The sequence below is a fragment of the Dipodomys merriami genome, unplaced genomic scaffold (assembly GCF_024711535.1).
Source record: "Dipodomys merriami isolate MVZ:Mamm:240054 unplaced genomic scaffold, mDipMer1.0.p SCAF_2, whole genome shotgun sequence".
NCBI classification, from domain to species: domain Eukaryota; kingdom Metazoa; phylum Chordata; class Mammalia; order Rodentia; family Heteromyidae; genus Dipodomys; species Dipodomys merriami.
Window position 1 is genome coordinate 120,285,201 of NW_027203381.1, and position 22,858 is coordinate 120,308,058.

Here is a 22,858-nt window from a genome sequence, read left to right on the forward strand (position 1 = left end):
AGGCAAAGGCATGGAGGGAAGGGAAAGTAGATGATGGAAATGAAAAGCGTGGCAGGTTTTCATCTGCGAGTACGTGCGTGGGTCTTCGGCATCTCCATGACGGGCCGTGGGTCCGCACGTGTGCACTTCTGTGAAGAAACCAGAGCTGAGCTAGGGCAGAGGGGAAACGAGTCTTTGGGGTCAGCCAGGGTCTCCCAGCACCCACCCCAGGGGAGGCTCTGCCGGGAGACGGAAAGATGGGCAACACCGCAGGGCCGTCTGGAAGCATCTGGGGCGGCTGGCACCCCACAGCCGCTCCCCTCAGAGTGCCGGGGAGAAGGGGCACCTGCCACCCAGGCCCCTCCCCCGCTGAGGGCCACCCCAGAGGGACCTCACTGGACCGGTCCTCTGCAGACTCCAAAATGGAGGTGCCCGGATTAATACTCCAGATCAGCCCAAGAGAGGTGAGCCAGGAAAGCCCAGGCTACCATGACCAACAGAGGCCCAGTTCAAAGGACTCAGTCCCCAGGGCTCCCAGGCCGGCAGGGAGGTCCCACTTCCGCTCAGCCGTGGCCACACTGTGCCCAGACCCCATTTCCACGCAGGGCACACACCCCGCCCACGCGCTCCCTCCAGGCCCTGCCCGCGCCTCATTACTTGCTGTCTCCTTTCCTGTCACGGCGCCCTTTCGAGTCTGGCTGTATCTTGAATTGCAGTCACCGCCGTGCTCACAGAGGGGGAACTGGCGCGAGGCCCTTGCCCGGAACTTGGCTGGTTTGACAAGGCCGCAAAGCAGCTCCTCCCAGGACGGAAGCTTCCGCCTCCTGACCCTATGGCAGGCCCCAGGTGGGAAGCCAGGACCTCCTCCCGTGTCTGTCCCTGGCTCCTGTCCACATGGGCATGCAGGGAAAAGCGGAGCCCCGAGCCACCGGGCCCTGTCTCAAAAACATCACGTCCTCACGGGGATGCTGGAGTTCACACCGAAGCTTTTCTCAAGTCTGCATTTGTGGGGTGATGGGGCACAGCGAGGCTGCTGTGAGGGTGCCTGAGGGGCCTCGCTTGTGTGTTTGGATTCCTACCAGTGCTGACAGGCTGTGCCGGGAAGTTCTTCAGAGACTCCAGAGATACATGCTCATATCCCAGCAGGGCTGTCAGACTCGGAGGGGACCAAGATGCATGACACTGAGTTTGGTCCTCAACCGCAGTGTTTGAGTCATTCTTTGCAAGCCCTGTGCTCCGCTTGCGGTCACCCAGAGCCCTAAGAGGCATGTGGCTTTGGTGCTGTCAGCCATCCGCAGCACACTGAGCAGAAGCTGCTGTGGTTGTGGTCTTAGGTACTGCTCTGGCCCTAACGTTGTCTTATAGGAGGCCGGTTTGTATGTAGACCAAGTGACCGGCAGACAACAGAGGTCAGCAGAGGCTGTGGTGGTGCCTGGGATACCGTCCTGACGTATCACCTGCTGGCTGGGACCGTGGGAGCGTGTGCATCTGTGTCCCTCAGTTTCCCTGTGTTGCTGCTTCCAAACGGCTCTGGGCTTGCAGCTGGTACCTGGCGAGCATCAGGATTGCCTTCTGAGCACGCGCGCACGGGAGGGGACCAGTGCCCTTTCGCAGCCATGCCTGGCCGTCTTGCTAGTTTCTCTTGTCTTGTGTTATATTTGGGGCGATCTGCTGTGTGTATTTGGCATCCTCCAAGCTGGATGGCATCCGAAGTCTTTTCCATGAATCTCGTGACTTCTGCATTTCCGGGTTGCATTTCCTAGCATCCATCTTTTTGTTGTTTGTGCTCTGTCTCTGCACAAAGGACAAAGGTTTGCACAGAAATTCAGCATGCGGCTACACAACCCCATGTCTTCCCGGCAAGGCTTTGGAGAAGCTGGGCGGCTGCTGTCGAGCTGGGCCAGGTTGTGCCAGCTCCCCGTGGTTTGGACTGCTTTGCCCCAGCCTCCTAACCCTGTAGGAGGCTGATTCCCAGCAAAAAAGGTCGTTACGATGCTGGCTCAGACAGGAGGTGACTACGTAAGAAAAGACTTCTTACCAGGTGACACCTGTTTCAAAAGAGACTCAAAGAACTGTGCAGTGGGAAGTAAAGGAACATTGATGAGGACAAGGTGTTGCTTTCCTTTGCAGACCCCCAACTCCCCTGCAGCCTCCCAGCCTTTGTCAAAAGTCCTCTGAAGGATTGCACAGGAAACAGTGAGGCCTGTCTCCTGGGTCGGTTGGTAGGGCAGACAGCGCCGGTCTACCGTAAGGGCCTTTTTGAGTTGGTGTGCCTGGAGACTTCAGATGTAGACTTTAAAAATCTCGATTATTGATAGTGTCCTGAGGGTAGGAAGCCAAGCAGAGACAAAAACCAAACAAAACTTCCTCTGACTTCAACCCACAATCCTTATAAATTTGAGTAGACGCTTTTCTCCATGTCTAGAATATTACAAAGCTCCCGGCCTTCCAGGAATGATGAGATCATCATCCCTGATCAAAGTCTGGGCTCCTGAGCTTTAGGTCAGCCCCCAGGAGGACTGTGTATGGGCGGCTCCGTGCACTTGCCCTGGCTTGGTGGAAGCATCCATCCAGCAACAGGCCAAACTCCCACCATCTCCCGTGGATGCTGGCAGAGCCAGGGCCGTGGAGTGCTGAGCACTGGGTGGGAGGGGGATGGATTCCCACAGCACTTCCTGTGGAACTCTGTTGCCATGGAAAGGAAAGACTGGTACAAGCTTCTGAAGTTGGGGACCGTAGAAACCAGATCTCATTTTAAAATATTTCAGTTTGCAAATATCTACCAGATTGCTAAAGAAGCTTAAGAGAAGAGGAAAAGCATCGTCATGCAGTCAAAAAATCACCCATTAAGCCAACATCTCAGTTTCTCAGCAGAGAGCCTTTCTGGAAATCCTGACCAGTCCACACCTGGGTCCCTGGGAGGCGCAGATGCCTGTCCGGCCAATCTGCCCTTGTGGGGGTCAGTGGTTGTATGGCTCCTTTTCTGTGTGGCTCTGAGTTTCTCCCTTGAATTCCTGAGTCTCCAGCTCCAGATGACCATGGAGCCTGCAGGCGAGGGTCGGCCATACTAAAACAACTGTAGGCAACGGCTGCAGAAGCCAGGCAGCTTCTCCAGAGTTAGAGAGGATGAGCGGGCCAGTGTCGACCCTGACAGGCCCAGGGCCTGAGCAGACACTCCTTGCAGTACTGTAACTCCGGTGATATTATGGGCCCATTCTGCATCGCCAGCAGCCTGCCATGGCGAGCGCTCCTTGGGCCGAGGTGAGATTTCATCACGTTCCTCAGGATGGCACACCGTTTAAAACTTAGCAGTTGTTCATTTCTAGAAACCGCCAAGTAGAACCTATGGCCCTGGATGACCGGAGGGAAGAAAAGATGTGGGTAAAGGGTGACAGCTATTGCGACTCCTGGGGCGAAAGATGCTGATACAGCCAGGGTTCCTCTTCAGGGTCAGCCATGGCTGCGCGTGGGGTTTGTTTTTCTGGGATACTAGTAGTTCAGAGATGCTCTGTTGTTTTCACTCCCCAGCTTTGACGATAGAGTCTTTCAACCTCATCCCTTAGTTCTCAAATACTAAAAGGCAGTCCTTTTAAGTTAATGAACTTAAATTTGCCGTTTTACATCAGAGCCGGCTGTGGTGCCTGGCACTGAGCATCCCGCGCACACACGCCTCCAGATCTGTGTCAGGGGTCAGCAGCAAGCGTGGTCGCCTGCTGGCGTGCAGGCATGTGGTGGCTTAGATCTTCTTCACCGACATTTGCCTGGAGCAAAAGGACCAAGTTTTTCACCACTCCTCTAAATCCACCAAATGGAAAGGTGCGCGTGAGGCACACCAGAGCCACGATTATGGATTTTCTTTTCAAAGGAAGCCTTCAGGTCAGCATGGAAAGGAGGCGCGTGGAATCTCCCGTCGCCATGGAGACCGGTTGCCCTCTCTGCTGCCTCACCGCCCACCTTCTCTGTCTTGCAGGTGGTGTTCAGCAAGTACTGCAACTCCAGCGATATCATGGACCTGTTCTGCATTGCCACAGGCCTGCCCCGGTGAGTGCCCACGTGTCTGTGCCAGGAGGACCATGGTGCCCCAGCGGTGCCTGAGGGCCGTACCTGGCGGGGAGCGCAGCACAGAGGGGCCACTGGCTCCCACTTGTAAAACTCAGGAAGCTGAGGTCTGAGAATCTTAGCTGGAAGTCAGCCTGGGTAGACAGATCCACAAGACTCTTAACCCCCGTTAATCAGCAGAAAGCCAGAAGTGGAGGCACGGTTCAAGTGGTAGAATGTTAGCTGCTGACCGAGAGCAAAAGGCCTTAAGTTCTGACACAAAGAAATTCAAAAGAAAGAAGAGCTATGCTAAGAAATATGCCATATGTTATATGTGTTTATATAAACATATAAATATAATCATATATAAACATATAGTACATACATATATAATTCTTTATAGCAACCCTGGGATTAGGTTGCTGCTGCCACTGTTCAGGTTTTCCACATTCACCGCTGCAGGTCCGAGTGTAAGTTACTTGGTGAAGGTGATGGCTCATAAGCCCCTAAAGACCTGAGAGGCTCCGGAGGGCAGTGCACCTCAGCCGTTTAAGACTATTTTGTAGGAGAGATTTGTGCTGGGCTAGCTAGAGTCCCCAGGGACCTGGAAGGAATCCAGCCAGCTACAGATTCATCATCTCTGATCTAAATGTTAGCTCCCGTGGTACCACAGGTCTGTTTCTAATCTCCCAACTCAACAAATGAGGCCGCTCCAATTCCCATTTTAAATTATTTAAAAGTGGACAGGCACTTAGAATATGCTCAGCCATTTGACTTCATTTGCAAATGGAGGGACAACTTCTAGGGGACGCCTCTGGCTCTCAGCGCAGCCCCTGGCCCCACGCGCGGGTCCTGGCCCTTTCGGGGGGGGGTAGCTGTCAGGTGTGCGGGCTGCGTGCAGGTGTCCATGCTGTAGGGCAGGGCTGACGCCAGTGTGTGTTGCAGGAACACCACCATCTCCCTTCTGACCACAGATGACGCCATGGTCTCCATCGACCCTACCATGCCTGCAAACTCAGAACGGTATGTGGCTGCTACTGGCCTCAGACAGTGGCCTTTCTCAAGGTGCATCGGGCACCTCCACCCCACCCAGGAGAGGCGTTGTGGGCTGGAAGGGGGAGGGCAGGAGGCAGGAATAAGGCTGGACTTGCTTGTTCCTTTACACGAGTTGACATTCTCTGCTCAGTAGGAGCCCTGTGAGGAGGAGGGGTACGAACGGGAAAACTGAGGAAGGGGAGTCAGTAGCACCATGCACCAAGGTCTGCATTCAGCGTAGGAAGGGCCACAGGAGAAGCCCTAAGCAGGCCCCCAGGGGACATGAGGGCTGTCCTCCTCGAGGCTCATCTGGGACGCTCTGTGTGTGGAGGGAAAGGGGCTGAATGGGAAGGACGAGAAGGTCAGCCTGCCAGTGGACCCATCACCAGCCCCCGGCCCACAGGCGAGCGCTCGTGCCAGGCAGCTGTCCACAGGTCCTGCGGCTGCTTAGTGACCGCAGTGACGTATTTTGGCTGTAACCTCTGCCTAGGCCTTGCAGGAGCTCCTCCCCCGGGACAGGGGACCTTGTTTCCTTCCTCCTGTCAGTGAGGCCCCGTGGTCGTGGTCATGGCTGACACTGTTAGCTCCTCCCCCACTGCCGCGCCCCTCCCCTCTCACCCTGTCCCAGCCTCTGTCCTCTCCACACTCCTCAGAGGCACATTGCTTATTGGCTCCCCAGAGCCTCCGGTGAGGGCGGTGCCAGCTCAGCCCTGCCTGTGGCCTCCTCCCGGAGGGGTGGCGCATCAGGATGCCCTGACACCCGTAGGGGATAAAATGACCTCCTCGGAGATCGATCATCTCCAGCCAGCACCTATCAGAGTGAGGGGGGTCTCGGAGCCACCCCAACCCTGTTTCCCCGAATCCCAGGAAGACAGTTTGCTGCGCAGGAACAAATAGGGCCACAGCTCCACGCGACTTGATGAGCAAAGGAGTCAGGCGCCAGGCAAAGGCCCTGTGAGCCCCAGGGAGGCAGAGTTAAGTGCCTCTGATAGAGAGAGGCGGGGAAGAGGGCACGGGATGGCGCAGGTGGTCGTGGCGGACACCAGGGGCAGGTGTTGCGCGGAGGGGCCATGCAGGGAGGACACAGGGTTTGGGGTAGGTTAGATGTTGTCTGTCGTTATACGTACCTGGAGCAGGCCATGCGTGCTGGTGTCGGGATCTGGCTGCCTCCCTACAGGCCCCTGTCCTGCTCCAGCGGCCGCGGGGCCCTTCCCCCTGCTCCTGTGCCCCTCCCTGCGTCACTGCCTCGGCCCCGGCCACTGAGGCTGCTGCCACACCGCCGCGTATGCCCTCTGGCCTGGTCTCCTTACTCATTCCATACCTCTCCCTGCCCACCCGCCCGCCCGCCGGGCTGAGACCTCGTCGGGGACTTCGGCCTTGCTCACCACTCCACCTCCGAAAGGAGGCGCACGGTGGCTGCCGACGACGCCCTGAGTGAACCGGACTCAGCCACCGGGCCATCGGCACGCTCATGGCTCGCGTCACGCTGTCCGGCACTTAATTCCGTGCCAGTCTTCCTCACTGGGGAGTGAGTGATCTTGTCTGCTGACACGAGGGAGGGACACACTGGTCTGGGCCCACATGGGAGTGGGCCGACCTGAGCGTGGGCAGGAGTGGTCTTGGCTCTCGGCTCTGAGCTGGCACCATGACGGCCCCCAGCGCGGCGCCCAGAGAGTGAGAGCGCCCCTCCTGCTCTTCCCACCCCCCAGTTCCTGGCCTAGGTTCCCAGGAGACCCTGGGGTACCAGCCCAAGGCCAGTAGAGCTTTGTTCTTCTCCCCCAAGGGGCTTTTGTCTGCCCTCCTTCCCCGCGGCCTCCCTGCCCGTGCCCTTACGCCATTCTGTTTTGAAACTCTCAGGTTCTCCACCACTTCTGCCTACCTCTGTTCTCCACGTTTGCCCTCACACCTTCCTCTCCCTCTGAGTCTCCTTCCTGGCGACCCCCGGGGGTCCTGCCTCCATCTCCCCTTCCAGCGGCCACCCAACATCCTCACTGCGTGGTGGGAAGAAGGTGTCGGTGGGCTGGCCCCTCGGGGTCCCTCCAGGTCCTGCTCGCGTGGGGACATTGCCCGGCCCCATTTCCATGGACGTGCCCTCCGGGACTGGTGCCTGCCAAGGACCAAAGCCAGGCATCTTCCCCTGTATTCGCACTGCTCTGTGCAAACCAGGCCAGCTCCAGCCCGCTGCACATTAAAGCCTCCGGCTCTCTAAATGGGCCTGGCAGGTGCCAGATCCGTCCTCAGACCCATTAACCCAGATTTTTAAGAGATTTTATTTTAAGCTCTGCAAGGGGCCCCGGCATGCCTTCGGGAGTGAGAAGCATGGTATGAAGACGGGGAATGCTTGAAAATCACTCTGTGCCCCAGGTGTGTGCCCGGAACTCCTGGCTATCTGCCGGTCCTGGCTGGATGCTTCTTGGAAAGAGCTGGAAGCCACAGCACCCTCCCCGCCCACCCCCACCCCCCACAGTCCCCTGCTGGCTCTGTACTTTTCCTCCCCTCTGGAGATCTCGCAGTCACTCAGCTTGGACGTGGTCACCTCCTCCTGTCCTGGCCTGTGGCCGAGGAGGGGAGGGGCTCTGCCGTCCAGTGCCCGTCCTCCGACACCTGGAGTCTTCCCAGCGTCCCACTCACAAACAGCGCTGCGGCTTCTCCAGCCCCGAGGGCTGCTGACTTCTCTCCTGCATCCCGCTCTGTGGGGGGCCCCTCTGGGGGGGGCTCCCCATGGATCTTCTACAGCCTTACGCCGTGCAGCTCCTCCCTGACCCCCATCTCAAAACCAGAGCCTCTGCTGCCTACACCAAGCGCTTTCTGCCTCTACACCTTCCTTCACATTGCACAGCCAGCCCTGTATGCTATTGCTCTCCCTCCAGCCCTGCCCGGCTTCCCCACGCTGCTCCGCAGCCCAGGGCTCCCTGTGTTCTGCTGGCCGTTGGACGTGGTCGGGGCCTCGCGTGGTGATGGTCTGGTCCAGATCCATCTCCTCAGACCGGTCCCGGGCCTGCCGGCTTGCACACACGCCACCCCAGCGTCCACACCCCGGCCACCTCTCCACCCTGTATCTCCACTCTGCCCTGCTGGTCAAGGGGCCACTCCTCCAGCCAGGAACCCCGGAGAGTCTACCCCCTTCCCAGGATATTGGGGTAGAGCCAGGAAAGCGTTCAGATCATTCAGACCATGTGTGAAATAGTCTGGAGTGTTCAAGAAAGTTGGGAGGACCACAGGCTGATTAGCATCTGCCATCACTACGTCACTGACAACCCCCAGCCCTGGTGGCCCACTGTTCAGATAGTGCTGCGGGTTCCTCCTCAGAAAGGCCCTGAACGGTCAGGTCCGGTGCACGGAGCTGATGCTCGGACTTCGCCCTTCTCTTCCATGTCTGCCACTGAAACACATGTGTGACAGGTGCGTGCAGAGCATGAGAGAAGCCGGGGCTCGTGGTAGAACAGGACCAGAGTGACGTCACGCCGGTGACCGCTGGCATGGAAGGCCTCGCCACTGCCCCTCGCTTAGCACAGCTGCCTCCCGGACACCAGGACCAGAGCACAGGCTCTCAGGCTGCAGAGAAAGCCACGGGCCACAGGGCCAGGAGAAAGCCACGGGCCACAGGGCCAGGAGAAAGCCACGGGCTACAGGGCCAGGAGAAAGCCATGGGCTACAGGGCCAAGAGAAAGCCATGGGCTACAGGGCCAAGAGAAAGCCACGGGCTACAGGGCCAGGAGAAAATCACGGGCTACAGGGCCAAGAGAAAGTCACAGGCTACAGGGCCAAGAGAAAGCCACGGGCTACAGGGCCAAGGCCAGTTGGTCCCTCCAGGGTGGGGAGGGCTATGCACGTGTGATGTGGAGAAGAGAGCGATGAAGGTGTAGCTGCGTCTGGGTGGAGAGGAGAGTGTGTGGAGCCAGGCCAAGGCTTGGGAAGCGTCACCAGGTTCAGTGCCCAGGGCATTAGGGAACCAGGAGCCATGCCTAATCTTGAGTGGGTACACGATGCATCCCCGGGAGCGCTGGCCCAAGGACCTGGAAGGTTCCACAGCTGCCTGCACTTTGCTGAGGGGCTAGTGTCCAGTTCCACACCCATTCCGGCGTGCCGTGCTCAGTGGTTCTGTCCTGCGGTCCTGCACAGCACAGCCGGTGGAGCGTTCTTTGGGTGCTCGTTCGGGAATGGTGCCATTGGGACAGACCGCAGTCACCGTGTTGTAGCGGCTGAAGAGTCCCTGTGTCCACGGGCTCTGTGCCCCTGCTCCAAGATGGAGGCCACCCTCCGTCTCCCTACCTCTCTCTCCCCTGTCACTGTCCTGAAGACAAGAAGAAGAGGAAGAAAAAGAAAAGCCTTGTGGCCCCTTTGAAGAGGGGAGCGTCCCGCGTCCTGCTGCTCTGCAGAATCCTGGTCCTTCCCTCCTGCCGCTGCCCTGCCTGGAGCGGAGGTTCTGAGGAGTGTGAGGGAGGGCCGAGGAGGGGACAGAGACAGCTCTCCCCTCACCATCCCTCGCTCTGGACTCCCAACCTGTGTTCTGCGTGAAGCCGGCAGTGGGGGCCTTGTGGTTAGACCCGGCCTGGGCCAAAGTCCAGCGTGGCTGTGCGCACCGGCCAGACTTCCCCGGCTTCTGGCCATGGGTCACTGTGGACACCTCAAGCTCACGAGGGCCCGCCCGGCATGCCTGTCTGGTCCCCAGGACCTAGATGCCACGTCTGACAGTCCCTTCCAAGGAACGAAGCCCACCTGGCTGGGCCCGGCCTCCGGGAAGAGCAGAGGGATGGATGGGGAGGCGCACGGTCAGCTCACTTCTCTGTCTTCTAGGAGATTAGGATTCACGCGCGTGCGGGAGGTAAGAGGTCACCGTGGAAGTGTGTGCCCACCTTCACAGCGCCATGCAGTTTTGTTCTTATTCTTTATGGGTTGCTGTTCGCAGTCTGTGGGTGTCACTCCGATTTGCCCTGCCTTATTGTTGCAGAATCCAGCTCACTCTTCCTTCAGGGACACCCTTAGGGTCTGAACTCATTTGTCTTCATCTTTTTAATAACAACTGAAGGAGACACACAGGCGTCTACTCTAACCCAGCCTCACACGAGGCCTTCTGCAGGCTGGAAGTGAGAAATCGGGGGGCTAGCACGGTCCAGTTCCAAGGAGGCCCTTCCTGGCTTGAGAGCAGCTGTCTCTCAGCCCCCCACAAGCAGAGGGAAGGGGTGAAGGAAAGGGGGAGAGGAGCAGAGGGGGAGGGAGAGGAGAGGAGAGGGAAAGGATACACTGGTCCTTGGGTCCACTTAGAAGGACACAAATTCCACCCTCGTGACCTTGTCCAAGCCCAGTCACCTCCCGAAGGACCGCAGGGCTCTCCGGCCTTAGCGCTGCGGATGCCGCCTGTGCCAGCCCAAGAGGAGATGCCAGGTGTTGGCGCTGAGCTGTCACACTGGTGTGAATGTGGAGGGCCCGGGGCCGGGGACGAGTGTGGATCACCAGCACCTGTGGGGAAGGGACGATGAGCTAGGGAGGGCCCGGGTGAGAGACCTCCGACGGAGTCCCGGGTCTGCTGTCCCGCGCTCCCTCGCCAGGGTGAAGGCTCGCGTGTTCTGCGTCGCTCTGTGCACTGAAAGCCTCCTCTGTACAACATGAGTGCGTGTGGAGAACTCCGCTTATGCTGCTGGGCTGCTTGTAAGCTTGGCCCGTGCGCGTCGCCCCCTGGAGCCCTGCAGCTCTCAGGTTTAATTTTGCTAAACTCCTGGGTAAAAGCATCTCTCCAAGGAGGCCGCCTGTACGCGCGCTGCTGTGAACCCTGCTGGCATGGCTGGCCTCTGGGCCTCCCCCAGCTTCCACTGACCTGGGGATCCCGTTGCAGCTCCTGGCCAGCGGTCCCTGCATCGGCGACAGTGGCCTTTTGTCTGCCGCTGATACGTGGCTTGCTGGGCTGTGAGCCTCACAGCATGTGTGTGTGGGGGTCTTGCAACAGTGCCGAATGCTGCTGGTTGAACCTCGGCTCCACACCTTTGATTGGTAGATGTGACAATGACAATAATAATAATAACTTGTTCCATCAGCCAAATAGGAGTGTTATAAGGGAAATGGACCGTTTTAATAATAGGACTGGGTAGTAGTGAATATGCTTTCACACACAAAGCCCTGGGTTCCATCCGCAGCACAAGGAAGGAACGGGGAAGGAAGGAGGGAGGTGGGGAGGGAGTCAGGAGGGAGGGCTCTCCTGAGCTCTAATTCTTGCTGGCTTCGGCTTATCTCCGCAGGCAGACGCCGCGTCCTGACAGTGTCTCATGCCCCTCTCTCTCTCTTTGCAGAACTCCCTACAAAGTGAGGCCGGTGGCCATGAAACAGCTGTCTGGTAAGGCCTTGTCATTTGTTTTTTAATGAAATGAAAACAAAAGGTAGTTCAAGCTCCCCCTCACCCCCCCCCCCATAGTGGAATAGATACATTAAGCCTCTGACCCTGCAGCCTGCTGCTGTTACATAATCTGATACTTCGCGTGACCGTGGGGATGCTCTTGAGTCCTGCCTGACCCTGAGACTCGGGAGGGGGTCGGCGGTCTCCCTGGGCCCAGCATCGCCCTATTCTCTGGGAGCTGCCAGCAGCCCACTGCATTCTCAGCGTGCCTCACCTGTCAGACACGTTATTGTGCTAGGGTTGTTAGCTCCTTTTGGATTGTTAACTTGCTCTTATCAAGGTAGGATTTACGCACAATGAGGTATTCCCACTTAAATGGATATGTATGCCTGTCCGTGTCACCAAACTCCAAATACAGAATGCTGACACCACCTCAAAAACCTCTTCACGCCCCTTGCAGTCTGTCTGTGCAGCCATCTGCCTTCGGGTCCCGCTGATTAGACCCCCCCCTTTTCAAGGATTTTACATAAGCTAGGCACCAGTGCCTCCTGCCTGTAATCCTAGCTACTTGGGAGGTGAAGGATCAAAGTTTAAAGTCAGACTCAAGCCAAAAAGAAAGTATACAACCGTCATCTCAACGATGGTGGCAAACAAAAACAGAGGATCATGGTTCAAGCTGGCCTGAGTAAAAAAGGGAGACCCTGTCTCAAAAATAACCAGGGCAAGAAGGGCTAGAGGCATAGCTCAAATGGTAGAGTACCTGCCTAACATGCACAAAACCCTGAGTGCAACCCCAGTGACTAAATAAAGGGTCATTTATTACGAAGGAAATTACATAGGCTGTATTTCTCCTCTTTTTTTTGGCTCGGTGGTTTTGATGCTTGCCCATGTTGTCACACGCTTCAGTGATTGACTCCTTTTTCTTGCACTTCGATGCACCCCACTCCATGGCGTTTTACTTGCATTTGAGGGTGAGTGTTCAGGTTGCTTCTGGTTTGCAGGCTTTTCTATAGTAAGACTGCTGTGTGCAGTAATGTTCACAAATGCGTCGAGGTGGGTGGCTGAGTCAGGTGGTGAAGGTGTGTTTGACCTTATCAGAAACTTCCAGCTACTTTCCCAAGGTGCTGTGCCATTTCACACACCCACTCCTCCTCTCCCGGCGCCTGGCACTGCCAGTCATTTTCACTGCAATCACATTAATGGGTGTGCAGTAGAGTTCGGTGTGGTTTGAACTCGTGGTCCCCTAGCCTCCAATGACTGTACCACTAAGGCATGTACTGGCCACTCTCCAGTCCTCTTTCATGAGGTGGGGTCTGAACCTTCCATGCTCGCTGGCTGCTAGGTTGCTTTCAAGTTGTACCTGTCCCTGTACACGCCCCTTGTCAGATCTCCATTGTAAAAACTCAGCCCAGTTCACAACTTCCTTTTCACTTTCTTACCGATCTCTTCCAGTGACCGAAAGTTTTAAATTTTGAACCAAACTTGTTGATTTTGTTCTTAGATGATATTGAGCTTTTCATCTTACGTGGTTTTAGCTTGTACATTTAGGTCTCTGACTGATTGATTGATTGATGGATTGATTGATCTATTGGTTGGCTGATCTGATGGTGTTTGGATCAAACCCAAGGCCTGGGTCTCTTAGGGTTCTACCGTTGAGCCACACTCCCAGGCCAAAGGATTGCTTCATTCCCAGTTAATTTTAGTGTGTAACGTGGGAGAAAAATTGAGTTGGTTTCCATCTACTGTCCTTCTACTGGTTTTTACTTGTTCCATTTGTTATTTTTATTTCTTTGTGTCTTCACTTTTCCCCACGTCTTTGGATCCTGAGCGTTTTCTCATGCAGTTTTCGCCTCCCCTCTTGGCTTCTGAGCTGTGTTTTTATTTCTTCGTGGTGGTTCTTGGTTTCACCCCAGCGCCATGGGGTGCAGGGCCCCCTCACGGCCCGGTGGACGTTTTGTTCAGGTGCTTTCTTCACACTTTGGAGTTGGAACTCCACAGTGCACTGTTAGGATTTTTGCCTTGACAGGTCTGTTTTGGGCTTCCGTGCTTGCTATGGTTCTTCTTCTTGAACCCCGAGTACTGTGCGGAGCTGGCGCCCCAGCTGTCAACTCGTCCTCTGGCTGTTGTTTGTCTAACAAAGGTGTCATTCATCTCGGGTTTGGAGGGACGTCTGTCCACAGGCAGCAGGATTTTAGTGTGACGTGTCTCATTGTCTCTCAGCTGGTGCACGTCTGCGGAGGGCTGGCATGTGTCTCGTTCCTCTTTCTTTGTCTGTCGTGTGTCTCTTTCCCTCGGCTGCTGGAGCCGTATCACTGGCTTCCAGGAATTTACAGCGAGTGCCCGTTATGTGGGCTTTTGTCTTTAATCTGTTTGGGGTTCCTGGGGCCTCTGAGGGCTTCGGGCCTCCTACCTCTCATCAGCTTTGAGAATCTGCTCGGCCCCCCTCTTCCTGTCTTTGTGGCTCTCGTTACTGGAAAGGAAGATAATGTGTTACTCTTTCACACCTCACACGGTGTGTCATTATCTTTCCAGACTTTTTTTTTTTACGCTTTTTTAAATTACGCTTTCAATTTCAGTGGTGTTTCCGCTTCAGCATCTAGCGCGTGAAGTGCTCGTTCTTGGTGTTGTATGTTTCAGCCTTAGGCCTGCGTGTGACTTCTCCTATATGTGCTCAGTGTGTCCCATGTCCTTTGTATACATCGCAGACTCATGATTCTGCTCACGCCACTGGCTGCTAGTCACATCTCACTCAACCCCGCTGACCAGTTTTTCTCCTGGTTCTTACAAATGGAGTATACTTGGCTGGACTGCTGATCGCAGGGAGTGCGAGACGGGGTGACGCTGGAGTGCAGGGGGTGAGGGGACGGGGTGAGGGGACGGGGTGAGGCTGGAGTGTGGAGGGGTGAGGGGACGGGGTGAGGCTGGAGTGTGGAGGGGGTGAGGGGACGGGGTTGAAGCCCCTGCCTTCCCCCAACCCCTGCCCGAGTCACACACACACACACACACACACACACTGCATTAGTTGAGGGGTGTGTGTGCACGGCTGCAGACACTGCTGCTGGACAGGACTGTGCTCTTCAGAGAGAGAAGTCACCCAGGAGAGAGGCCCACGGCGGGCCTGGAGCTGTTCTGTCCCCTAGGACCAGCCTGTGTGTGAGACTACAGTTACTCTTCAGCAAGAAGGCACTATGGTTTCCCTGGCAACACCCACACCTCCCACATGGTCTGATTCCTTTCCAGTTACATTCCCAGTCAGGCTGGTGTCCCCTTCGGGGGTGTCTGGGAACCCTTGGTCCTCCAATGTGCCGGCACTCTAGGATTTCTTGGGGAGACAGAGTCATCCAATAGGCCCCATCATCCAGGAGTCTAGCCAGAAAAGGGCATTCTTCCTTCATTGTTTCCCTTCAGAGCTGGTTCCTAGGGATTCTTAATTCTCTGAGTGGGGTGTGCAGCCCCAGCCTTCCAGCCTCCACGTGCCAGGCCTTGCTTCCCGGGGCCTCTGCAGAGCTCTCAAGGTTAGCGGTGTGTGCTGGCCGTGAACCTGAAGACCACATTTACAGTGGCCATAAAAAAGAACCTCCGGAGTCCAGACTAGCCAGCCCGTGGCCGTCCGGCCCAGCTCTACAACCTCTTGTGGTGGCCTTTCCCCGCACCTCTCCTCGAAGAGGCTCCGGCTCCAGAGAGGCCTCTGCTGTCCCAGCGGACTGTGCCGTTCTTAACTATTCCAAAAACAGAGTATTACAAAGAACATGACTTTTGCCAGGCACCAGTGGCTCGCTCCTATAAATCCTGTTACTCAGAGGGCTGAGATCTGAGGATCACAGTTCCAGGCCACCATGGGCAAGAAAATTAATGAAACTCACCACCACTAACCACTACTAAGAAGAAAAAGAAAGAAAATGCTAGAAGTGGAGATGTGGCACAAGTGGTAGAATGCCAGACTTGAGTGAAAAACGAAGGAACAGCACCCAAGCCCTAAGTTCAAACCCTAGTATCTCTCTCTCTCTCTCTCTCTCTCTCTCTCTCTCTCTCTCTCTCTCTCTCTCTCTCTCTCTCTCTCTCTCTCTCTCTCTCTCACACACACACACACACACACACACACACACACACACACACACACAGAACATGACTTCCCATTGGAAAGAACAACAGGCCAGTCCTGACCCAGGTCCACATCAGCACCACAAAGCAGAGTTTGGCGTTGGGAGCCAGAAACAGCCCCTGCTGGGAAGAGCTGTGGAAAGAAGAACCTCCCATCTGTACCAACCTCTGTGAACATAGAAGTTCCATGTTTCCAAGCTTCTTTCAGAAAACTGCCCTGTTACAGTGGCGCCGGAGGCTCACGCCTGTCATCCTAGCTACTCAGGAGGCTAAGATTTGAGGATCGCAGTTCAAAGCTAGCCTGGGCAGGAAAGTCCATGAGACTCTTCTCTCCAATTAACCACCAGAAAACTGGCCACTGTGGCTCAAGTGGTAGAGTTGAGTTGAAGGGCTCAGGGACAGCACCCAGGCTCAGAGTTCAAGCCCCATGACCAACAAAAAAAAAAAAAGAAGAAAGAGAGAGAAGAAAGAAAGAAAGGAAGGAAGGAAGGAAAGAGAAAGAAAGAAAGAAAGAAAGAAAGAAAGAAAGAAAGAAAGAAAGAAAGAAAGAAAGAAAGATCAAAGCTAGGCACTGGTGACTCATGCCTATAATCCTAGCTACTCAGGAGGCTGAGATCTGAGGTCAAGGTTCAGCGCTAACCCAGAGAGACCAATCTATAAGATTGTTATTTCCAGTTAGCCAACCAAAAAAAAAACAAAAGCAGAGTGTGGCTGAAGTAGTATAGCGCCAGCCATGAGCCCAGAGTTCAAACTCCAGTACCAACAACAACAAAGACAAACTTATTTTCTTTTCCACTAGTCCTGGATGATAATCCTGTAGCTAGATTATTCTTCCCTTTTATTAATGAACGTAATACCAGCCATGAAAAACACGGGACAGACTCATAGATCAATGGTGCTGACTCCTTCGACAGTCTTGGAGTCATCCATCACTCTTACTTGACTAAGACAGCTCTGACTCCGACAGGGATCCTTGAGAAGTTTCCCAATTCTCACATTCATCACTGCCCTCCACAGCCAATGGCTGTGCAGCTGTCCACGGGCCTTCTGCCCGCCCTGAGCCCATGGCAGCGACGCACGCCTGAGCCACATTTGAACATCAGTTCACCACGGTGGCCACAGCCGTGGGACAGAGCTGTGAGAAGCCAGCGTGAGCATGGGGCAGGTGTTGTGAGCTCTGGGCTGTGTGGCCCCCACCGCAGGGAGCCCCCCCCCGTCCCTCCTCCATCAGAGGGCACCGCGTTCCTGCCGCAGCCGGCCTGTAGCCGGCAGTGTCTGCCCTCGGGACCTGTGCCTCCTCTGTATCCTCAGGGCACGAAGACACCACATGGACTCCTCAGCCTGAGCAGAGCTGAACTTCAGCATCAGAACCGGCCTGAGGAGGGGGTGGATTCAGCTCCTCCTCCAATCTCTGCCAGCACTGCGCCCAGCTTGGGGAGCGTGGGGAACCCACAGGCCAAGCCACAGCCCGCCTGGCCCCCCTGAGCCTGGCTGCCATTCTGTTTCCCAGGTCAGAAGTCAGGGGTAACAAGGAGCCTTCTGGTTTCCCGCACTGTCCCTGTTGTAGCTGTTTGCCAAGGAGAGCAAAATCGGAATTATAATCCGTTTACCTCTCCACTTCCTAGGAAGAGAAATGAAGTCGCTTGTGCAAAACACTCAGCAAGGACGGCCACTTCTCCAGTCCTCCGTAAATGGTGGCCCTCACTTAAAGTAACCTCAGGGCATTAGTGAATGGCCCAAATGAAATTGCTGAGGAATGGCAGGATGTTAATGAGCCAGAATGCCTCCTAAGGTCTAAAACTAACCCGAGACCAGCAGGCGCTGGGGGGTGCGGCAAAGTTAAGTTCCTGCTTGAAATTTGAGCACAGATGTGTTGTGAGAAATAATAATGTTTCTTAATATTTTCTATATTTGGCGCAATTTCACTTGCTCCATAAGCCCAGCCTTAGTCATCGTTGGCGTGCGTTATTTTTAACACAGTGGGATGCTGGGTACAAATGGAGAATAACTGTTTCTGGGACGATGGGCTCACGCACCCCTAGGGGTGCCAGCAACACAGCCAGCAGCTCTGAGTGCCTTCAGCAGGCCGCAGGCCGAGACCGAGACGGGCTAGCACACAGCGATGCCGGGCCGCCGTGTCCCCGTCCCGCCTGCGACCTCGGTGCAGTGGATGTTGGCGCTGGCCCGTGGTCCAGCCCTCGTGGGTCTCTCTGTTCCTGAGAGAAGCCAGCACCCAGATGCGTGTAGCTGCAGTGACTGCACAGGTGTCCCGGGGTGGGTTGGGAGGAGGTTTCGTGAAAGGACAGGTCCGGTTGTCTCCCCCATCAACACAGGGAATGTGTCTCTCACCCCAGGCTGCTTCCTCCACGCAGTCCACACAGCGCTCACAGCCCAGCCTCCGCCAGTCTCGCCCAACTGTCTAGGACTTTGCCAGCTCTTAGGGTTCCCCAGCGTGGAATGCTCCCTGGTGTCCAGCACTGGGCCCGGCCTCTGGATTTCCAAGTCTACCATAGTCACCGGTTACTTCCACATGGCTGGCATGTTCATGAGAGCCCTGGCGGGCCGGGCGGGCCGGTGTGGGTTCAGCCTGTGGGCACACCTGGGCGGGAGAGTGTGGTCCCTCGTGGCAGGCCTGTGCCTCGCTTCTTCAGAAACACCAACTCGTTTCCGAGAGCAGCTGTGCCAGGCGACCTCCCGCCCGCCATCAACGAGGTGGCCTCGGCCCTGCCCACCCGACACCAGCAGCTCGGGGGTTTGCGTGTGGGCTCCATCCGCACTGTCGTGTCCCATTGCTTGTTTTGTTTGTTGTGACAGTACTGGAGCTGGAGCTCAGGGCCTGGGCGCTGTCCCTAGCTTTTTCTCTCAAGGCTGTCCTCTACCTCTTGAGCCACAGCTCTACTTCAGGCTTTTTGGTGCCTAATGGAGAGAAGAATCTTATGGACATCCGCCTGGGCTGGCTTCAAACCATAATCCTCAGATCTCAGCCTCCTGAGTAGCTAGGATTACAGGCGGGAGCCACCAGCGCCAGCTTTGAACAAAGTTTTGTACTCCACATCATTCCTTCCTGCCCCTCCAGGGCATTGCTTTGAGTTGGTTGGTCTAAGGATTTCAGTGTTTCACAGACTTGACTGTGTATGTTTACAGCAAAATTGAGTGCCAAGCCCCGAGCCCCCGTGTGTTTCTCCCACACCCAGTCAGCCTGTTACACCCACGCTGCCTGTGCCACCACCCACGCCACCTCTGCCACCACCCAGGCCACCTCTACCACCACCCAAGCCGCCTCTGCCACCACCCACGTCACCTCTGTCACCACCCACGCCACCTCTGTCACCACCCACGCCACCTCTGCCACCACCCAAGCGCCACCTCTGCCACCACCCAAGCCACCTCTGTCACCACCCACGCCACCTCTGTCACCACCCACGCCACCTCTGCCACCACCCACGCCACCTCTGCCACCACCCACACCAACTGTGCCACCACCCACGCCAACTGTGCCACCACCCACGCCACCTCTGTCACCACCCAGGCCACCTCTGTCACCACCCACGCCACCTATGTCACCACCCACGCCACCTCTGCCACCACCCACGCCACCTCTGTCACCACCCACGCCACCTCTGCCACCACCCACACCAACTGTGCCACCACCCACGCCACCTCTGTCACCACCCACACCAACTGTGCCACCACCCACGCCACCTCTGCCACCACCCACGCCACCTCTGCCACCACCCACGCCACCGCTGCCACCACCCAGGCCACCTCTGTCACCACCCACGCCACCTCTGCCACCGCCCAGGCCACCTCTGTCACCGCCCAGGCCACCTCTGTCACCGCCCAGGCCACCTCTGCCACCGCGGTGCCCCACACATTGAGAGCCAGTGACCCCGCAGGGATGCATCACCAGCCAAAGCCCACAGTTCACTCAGGCTTTGCTCTTGGCGCTGTGTGTTCTGTAGGTTTCAACAAACGTCTACCACCATTACAGCATCAACCGGCCCAACAAGTCTCCTGGGCAACCCTGGGTATGCTGACAGGCACCCCTGCCATCCCTGCCCACTCGGAAGGCTGAAGCAGGAGGATCTCCTGAGCCCCGGAGTCGGGGCCAGCCAGGGCCCTGTCATGAACCCTGTGTCTGGCAGTGCTGTTCATCCCTTCAGCCCCGCCTCTGATCGGTTCGCTGTCTGGGGTCACACGGTTGGAACGTCCCTGTGTAGCCATTTCCCAGCAGCTGCTTCTTCCTCCCAGTAAGCACACATGGTTCTTCTGTGCCCATTCAAGTCTTGTTAGCTTTAAATAATATTCATCGGTGGGTGTGTCCCACCTTCTTCATCCACTCACTTACTGAAGGCAGCTCTTTAGCAACTGAGCTGTGGTAATTGTGATTAAAGCTGCTATCAGGTGTGGTCAGAATTCTTCACCTCCAGCCAGACACCAAATGGCACGGTCACTGAGTCCTATGGAAGAGCCAGTTTAGCTTTGCAGAAGCTGAATGAAGACGTGGCAATGGTATAATCCGGCTCGATTTCCCTTCTCACAGTCTCATGCCTTGCCTATCTACAGCCTTGTTAATTCCCAGAAGATACTGAAATTTTTGCTTTAAATAGCCAGTTGAGTTTTCTGAAAAAAAATTATAAAAAGACTTAAAGATAATACTGTAGTCACTGCCTGTACATTTCCCGATGCCTTCATTTCTTCCTGCCCACTGCAGCTTCCCGTGGTTTTGAGCTCTCTTCAGCCTGAAGCATTTCTTCTTGCTTTTAGCCTGTCTTTCATGCAGGTCTGGGCAGGGACTGGTAGCCTCTGCTTGTCTTCACCTGCCTTTCTCTCTTCATTTGCCTCCATGGAAGGATTGTTCAGAGTGTAGAATTTGGTGCTTTCTTTCTTTAAAGAGTTTAAGGTTTGATTTAAATGTTTTTTTTTTTCCTGGCTTCTGTTGTTTCTGATGAAAAGTCCGCTTTCCTTTCACTGTGACTCCATGTGTGGGATGGATTGTCTTTCCTCCGGCTGCTTTCGGGGGCAACCAGGAGGCTGAGGTCTTCTTTTCAGGGCCTTGTCCACGACAGGTCTCGTCCTGCCTGCCCCTTTTGCTGGTCCTGGAGTTTTCGTGGTCCATAAATTAGCTACATTTTCAGCCATTTTTTTCCTGGCAGTAATGGGATTTGAACTCAGGGTCTGTGCTTGCTAGGCAGGTGCTCTATCATACCTCCAGCCCCTTTTTTTGCCTTCATAATTTCTTGAATGGAGCCTTGCATTTTTTTCCCAGGCCAGCCTAGACCAAACAGATACATACACACTACCACATCCAGCTTCCAAACAGATGCACACACACCACCACATCCAGTTTGTAAGTTGAGATGGGGTTTCACTAACTTTTCCCCCAGGGCTGGCTTGAACTGCAGTGCCCCCCAGCTCTGCCTTCTGAGAAGCTGCAGTCACTGCTGGAGGCCATCACTCACTCCTTTAATCGTATTTCACACGCCTCTTCTGAGATTAAAGTCCGAAGTGTTGGTAGTTTGCTCTTACCCAACTCTGGTGGGTGTGGCTTCTGTTCTTTCTGTTTTTAGGTCGTGTTCCTCTTTGTTCTTCAGATGGAGTAGCATGCATTGATCTGTTCCCCAGCTCTCTGACTGTTGTGTCTAGGCCAGACTGTTGTATACACATCGATGAATTTCTTATTTGAGGTATTATGTTTTTAAATCCTAAAATTTTTACTGCATTGTTACCTGTAGATTTCTCCCCTGAGATTCCACATCCATTAGCCCTTTACTAACATCTGGTGCTGAGGTCCTTGGACCTATTACAGTTGATATATTGGGGTCTCAGTGTGTTCATTTCAGTTCTTGGCTTTGGTTCTGGCTCACCTAGACTTCTACTGGATGATTTCCTTGGCCTGTGGTCACATTTCCCATTTCTTTGCATGCTTGTGCTTTTATGGTACATCAGCATCATGAATAACACATTGTAGAGTCTCTAAACTTGGTCATCTTCCTGGTTTCCATCTATCAGTCAGTCAATTGTTTTTGGTTTTGGTTTTTTTGGTCATGGGGCCTGAACTCTGAGGCTGGGCACTGTCTCTCAGCTCTTCAGCTCAAGGCTAGTGCTCTACCACTTGAGCCACGGCGCCACTTCCTGTTTTCTGGTGGTTTACTAGAGATAAGTGTCTTGCAGACTTTCCTGCTTGAGCTGGCTTTGAACTGCAATCATCAGATCTCGGCCTCCTGAGTAGCTAGGATTACAGGCGTGAGCCACTGGTGCCTGGCAAGGGTTAGATCTTCTGTGTTGCAGCTAAAAGTGTGTGTATTGAGCGCTTAGCTCCCCAGCAAATGGATTTCTAGGAAAGTGGTGGAACCTTTAGGAGGTGGGTCTAGAGGAAGGAAGGGAGGCTCTGGGGGCGTGGCCCTGGAGGGGTACTGGGACCCCAGCCCCTTCTCCCTATCTCAGCCACCAGGATGTTAGCAGTCCCCTCCTCCCGAGGCTCTGCACGTCTGCCTTGCCACAGGCCCAGAGGTCGTAGGACCACACCACCATGGATGGAAGCCTCCAAACCCAGGAGCTAAAACAAACCTTGCATGCTGGTTCTCTTGGTGTGTAGTGAGGCTGGTGGAAAGCTGGGTGACACTACGTTTCTATGCCTCGCTGGGGTGGGTCTCTAGAGGCACGCCCCCAGGTGGCATCTGAGGTGTGTGCTCGGGCCCCGGACATGGACTAGACTCGGCTGCATGAGCAAGGTGATTCTGAGGTTGGAGCCCCAAGACCTCCTCGTCTGGGGCTCTGCTCTCATATCCATGTTCTCTGACCACCTGGCACTGTCCCGCCATTCCCCTTGGGCTTTGCTCATTGGCTGGCGCTCCACCAGTTGAGCCATGCTTCCAACCGCTATTATTATTATGGTTATTCCTTTTTTTCTTTCCTTTTCTCTCCCCCTCCCCCCGAGCTGTCGCTCACAGTACTCTGGTTTGTGGCATACGTGGGGCTTTCCTTCTATGTCTCCAACACTGTCTGTGCTATTCAAGGCCCGCTGATGCAGTAAAGCCTTTGGTTTTCAAAAGAGAGGCCGGCTTTCCTAGACCATGCCAGCGTCCCGTCCTCCGCTCAGCAGTATATGTATTTCTTGGCTCCGAGTTCACCCTGATGCAGCTCTTTTTGGAACGAGCTGTGTGGGGATTGTTTGACACAGGTCAAAGCCCCAGACCTATCAGGTGAAGCAACGGAGTCCCTTTGGCCTCCTGAAAATTCAGGCTGTCTGCGGGGCATCAGTTTTCTGTGCCGCCGTCAGGCAGTAGATCAAAGCCCACCCCAGTGTCCAGTCCGCTGCTGGTTCCTGGACTCACATTCCGCTGAGAGCCCCGCAGCAGATGGGCACTGCGTTCT

The 22,858-nt window shown here is 55.4% G+C and overlaps 1 protein-coding gene across 3 annotated transcripts in view; it reads left to right on the forward strand.

Annotated features, from left to right (window-relative positions):
- The window catches only part of Pde9a (phosphodiesterase 9A), a 74,458-nt gene that overhangs the window by 15,406 nt on the left and 36,194 nt on the right, over positions 1-22,858 (forward strand). For all 3 annotated transcript variants that reach the window (XM_070030773.1, XM_070030774.1, XM_070030772.1), the window contains exons 2-4: positions 3,950-4,020; positions 4,963-5,040; positions 11,337-11,380. In XM_070030773.1, coding sequence (XP_069886874.1) covers positions 3,950-4,020; positions 4,963-5,040; positions 11,337-11,380 — 193 coding nt within the window. The remainder of the gene's footprint in view (positions 1-3,949; positions 4,021-4,962; positions 5,041-11,336; positions 11,381-22,858) is intronic.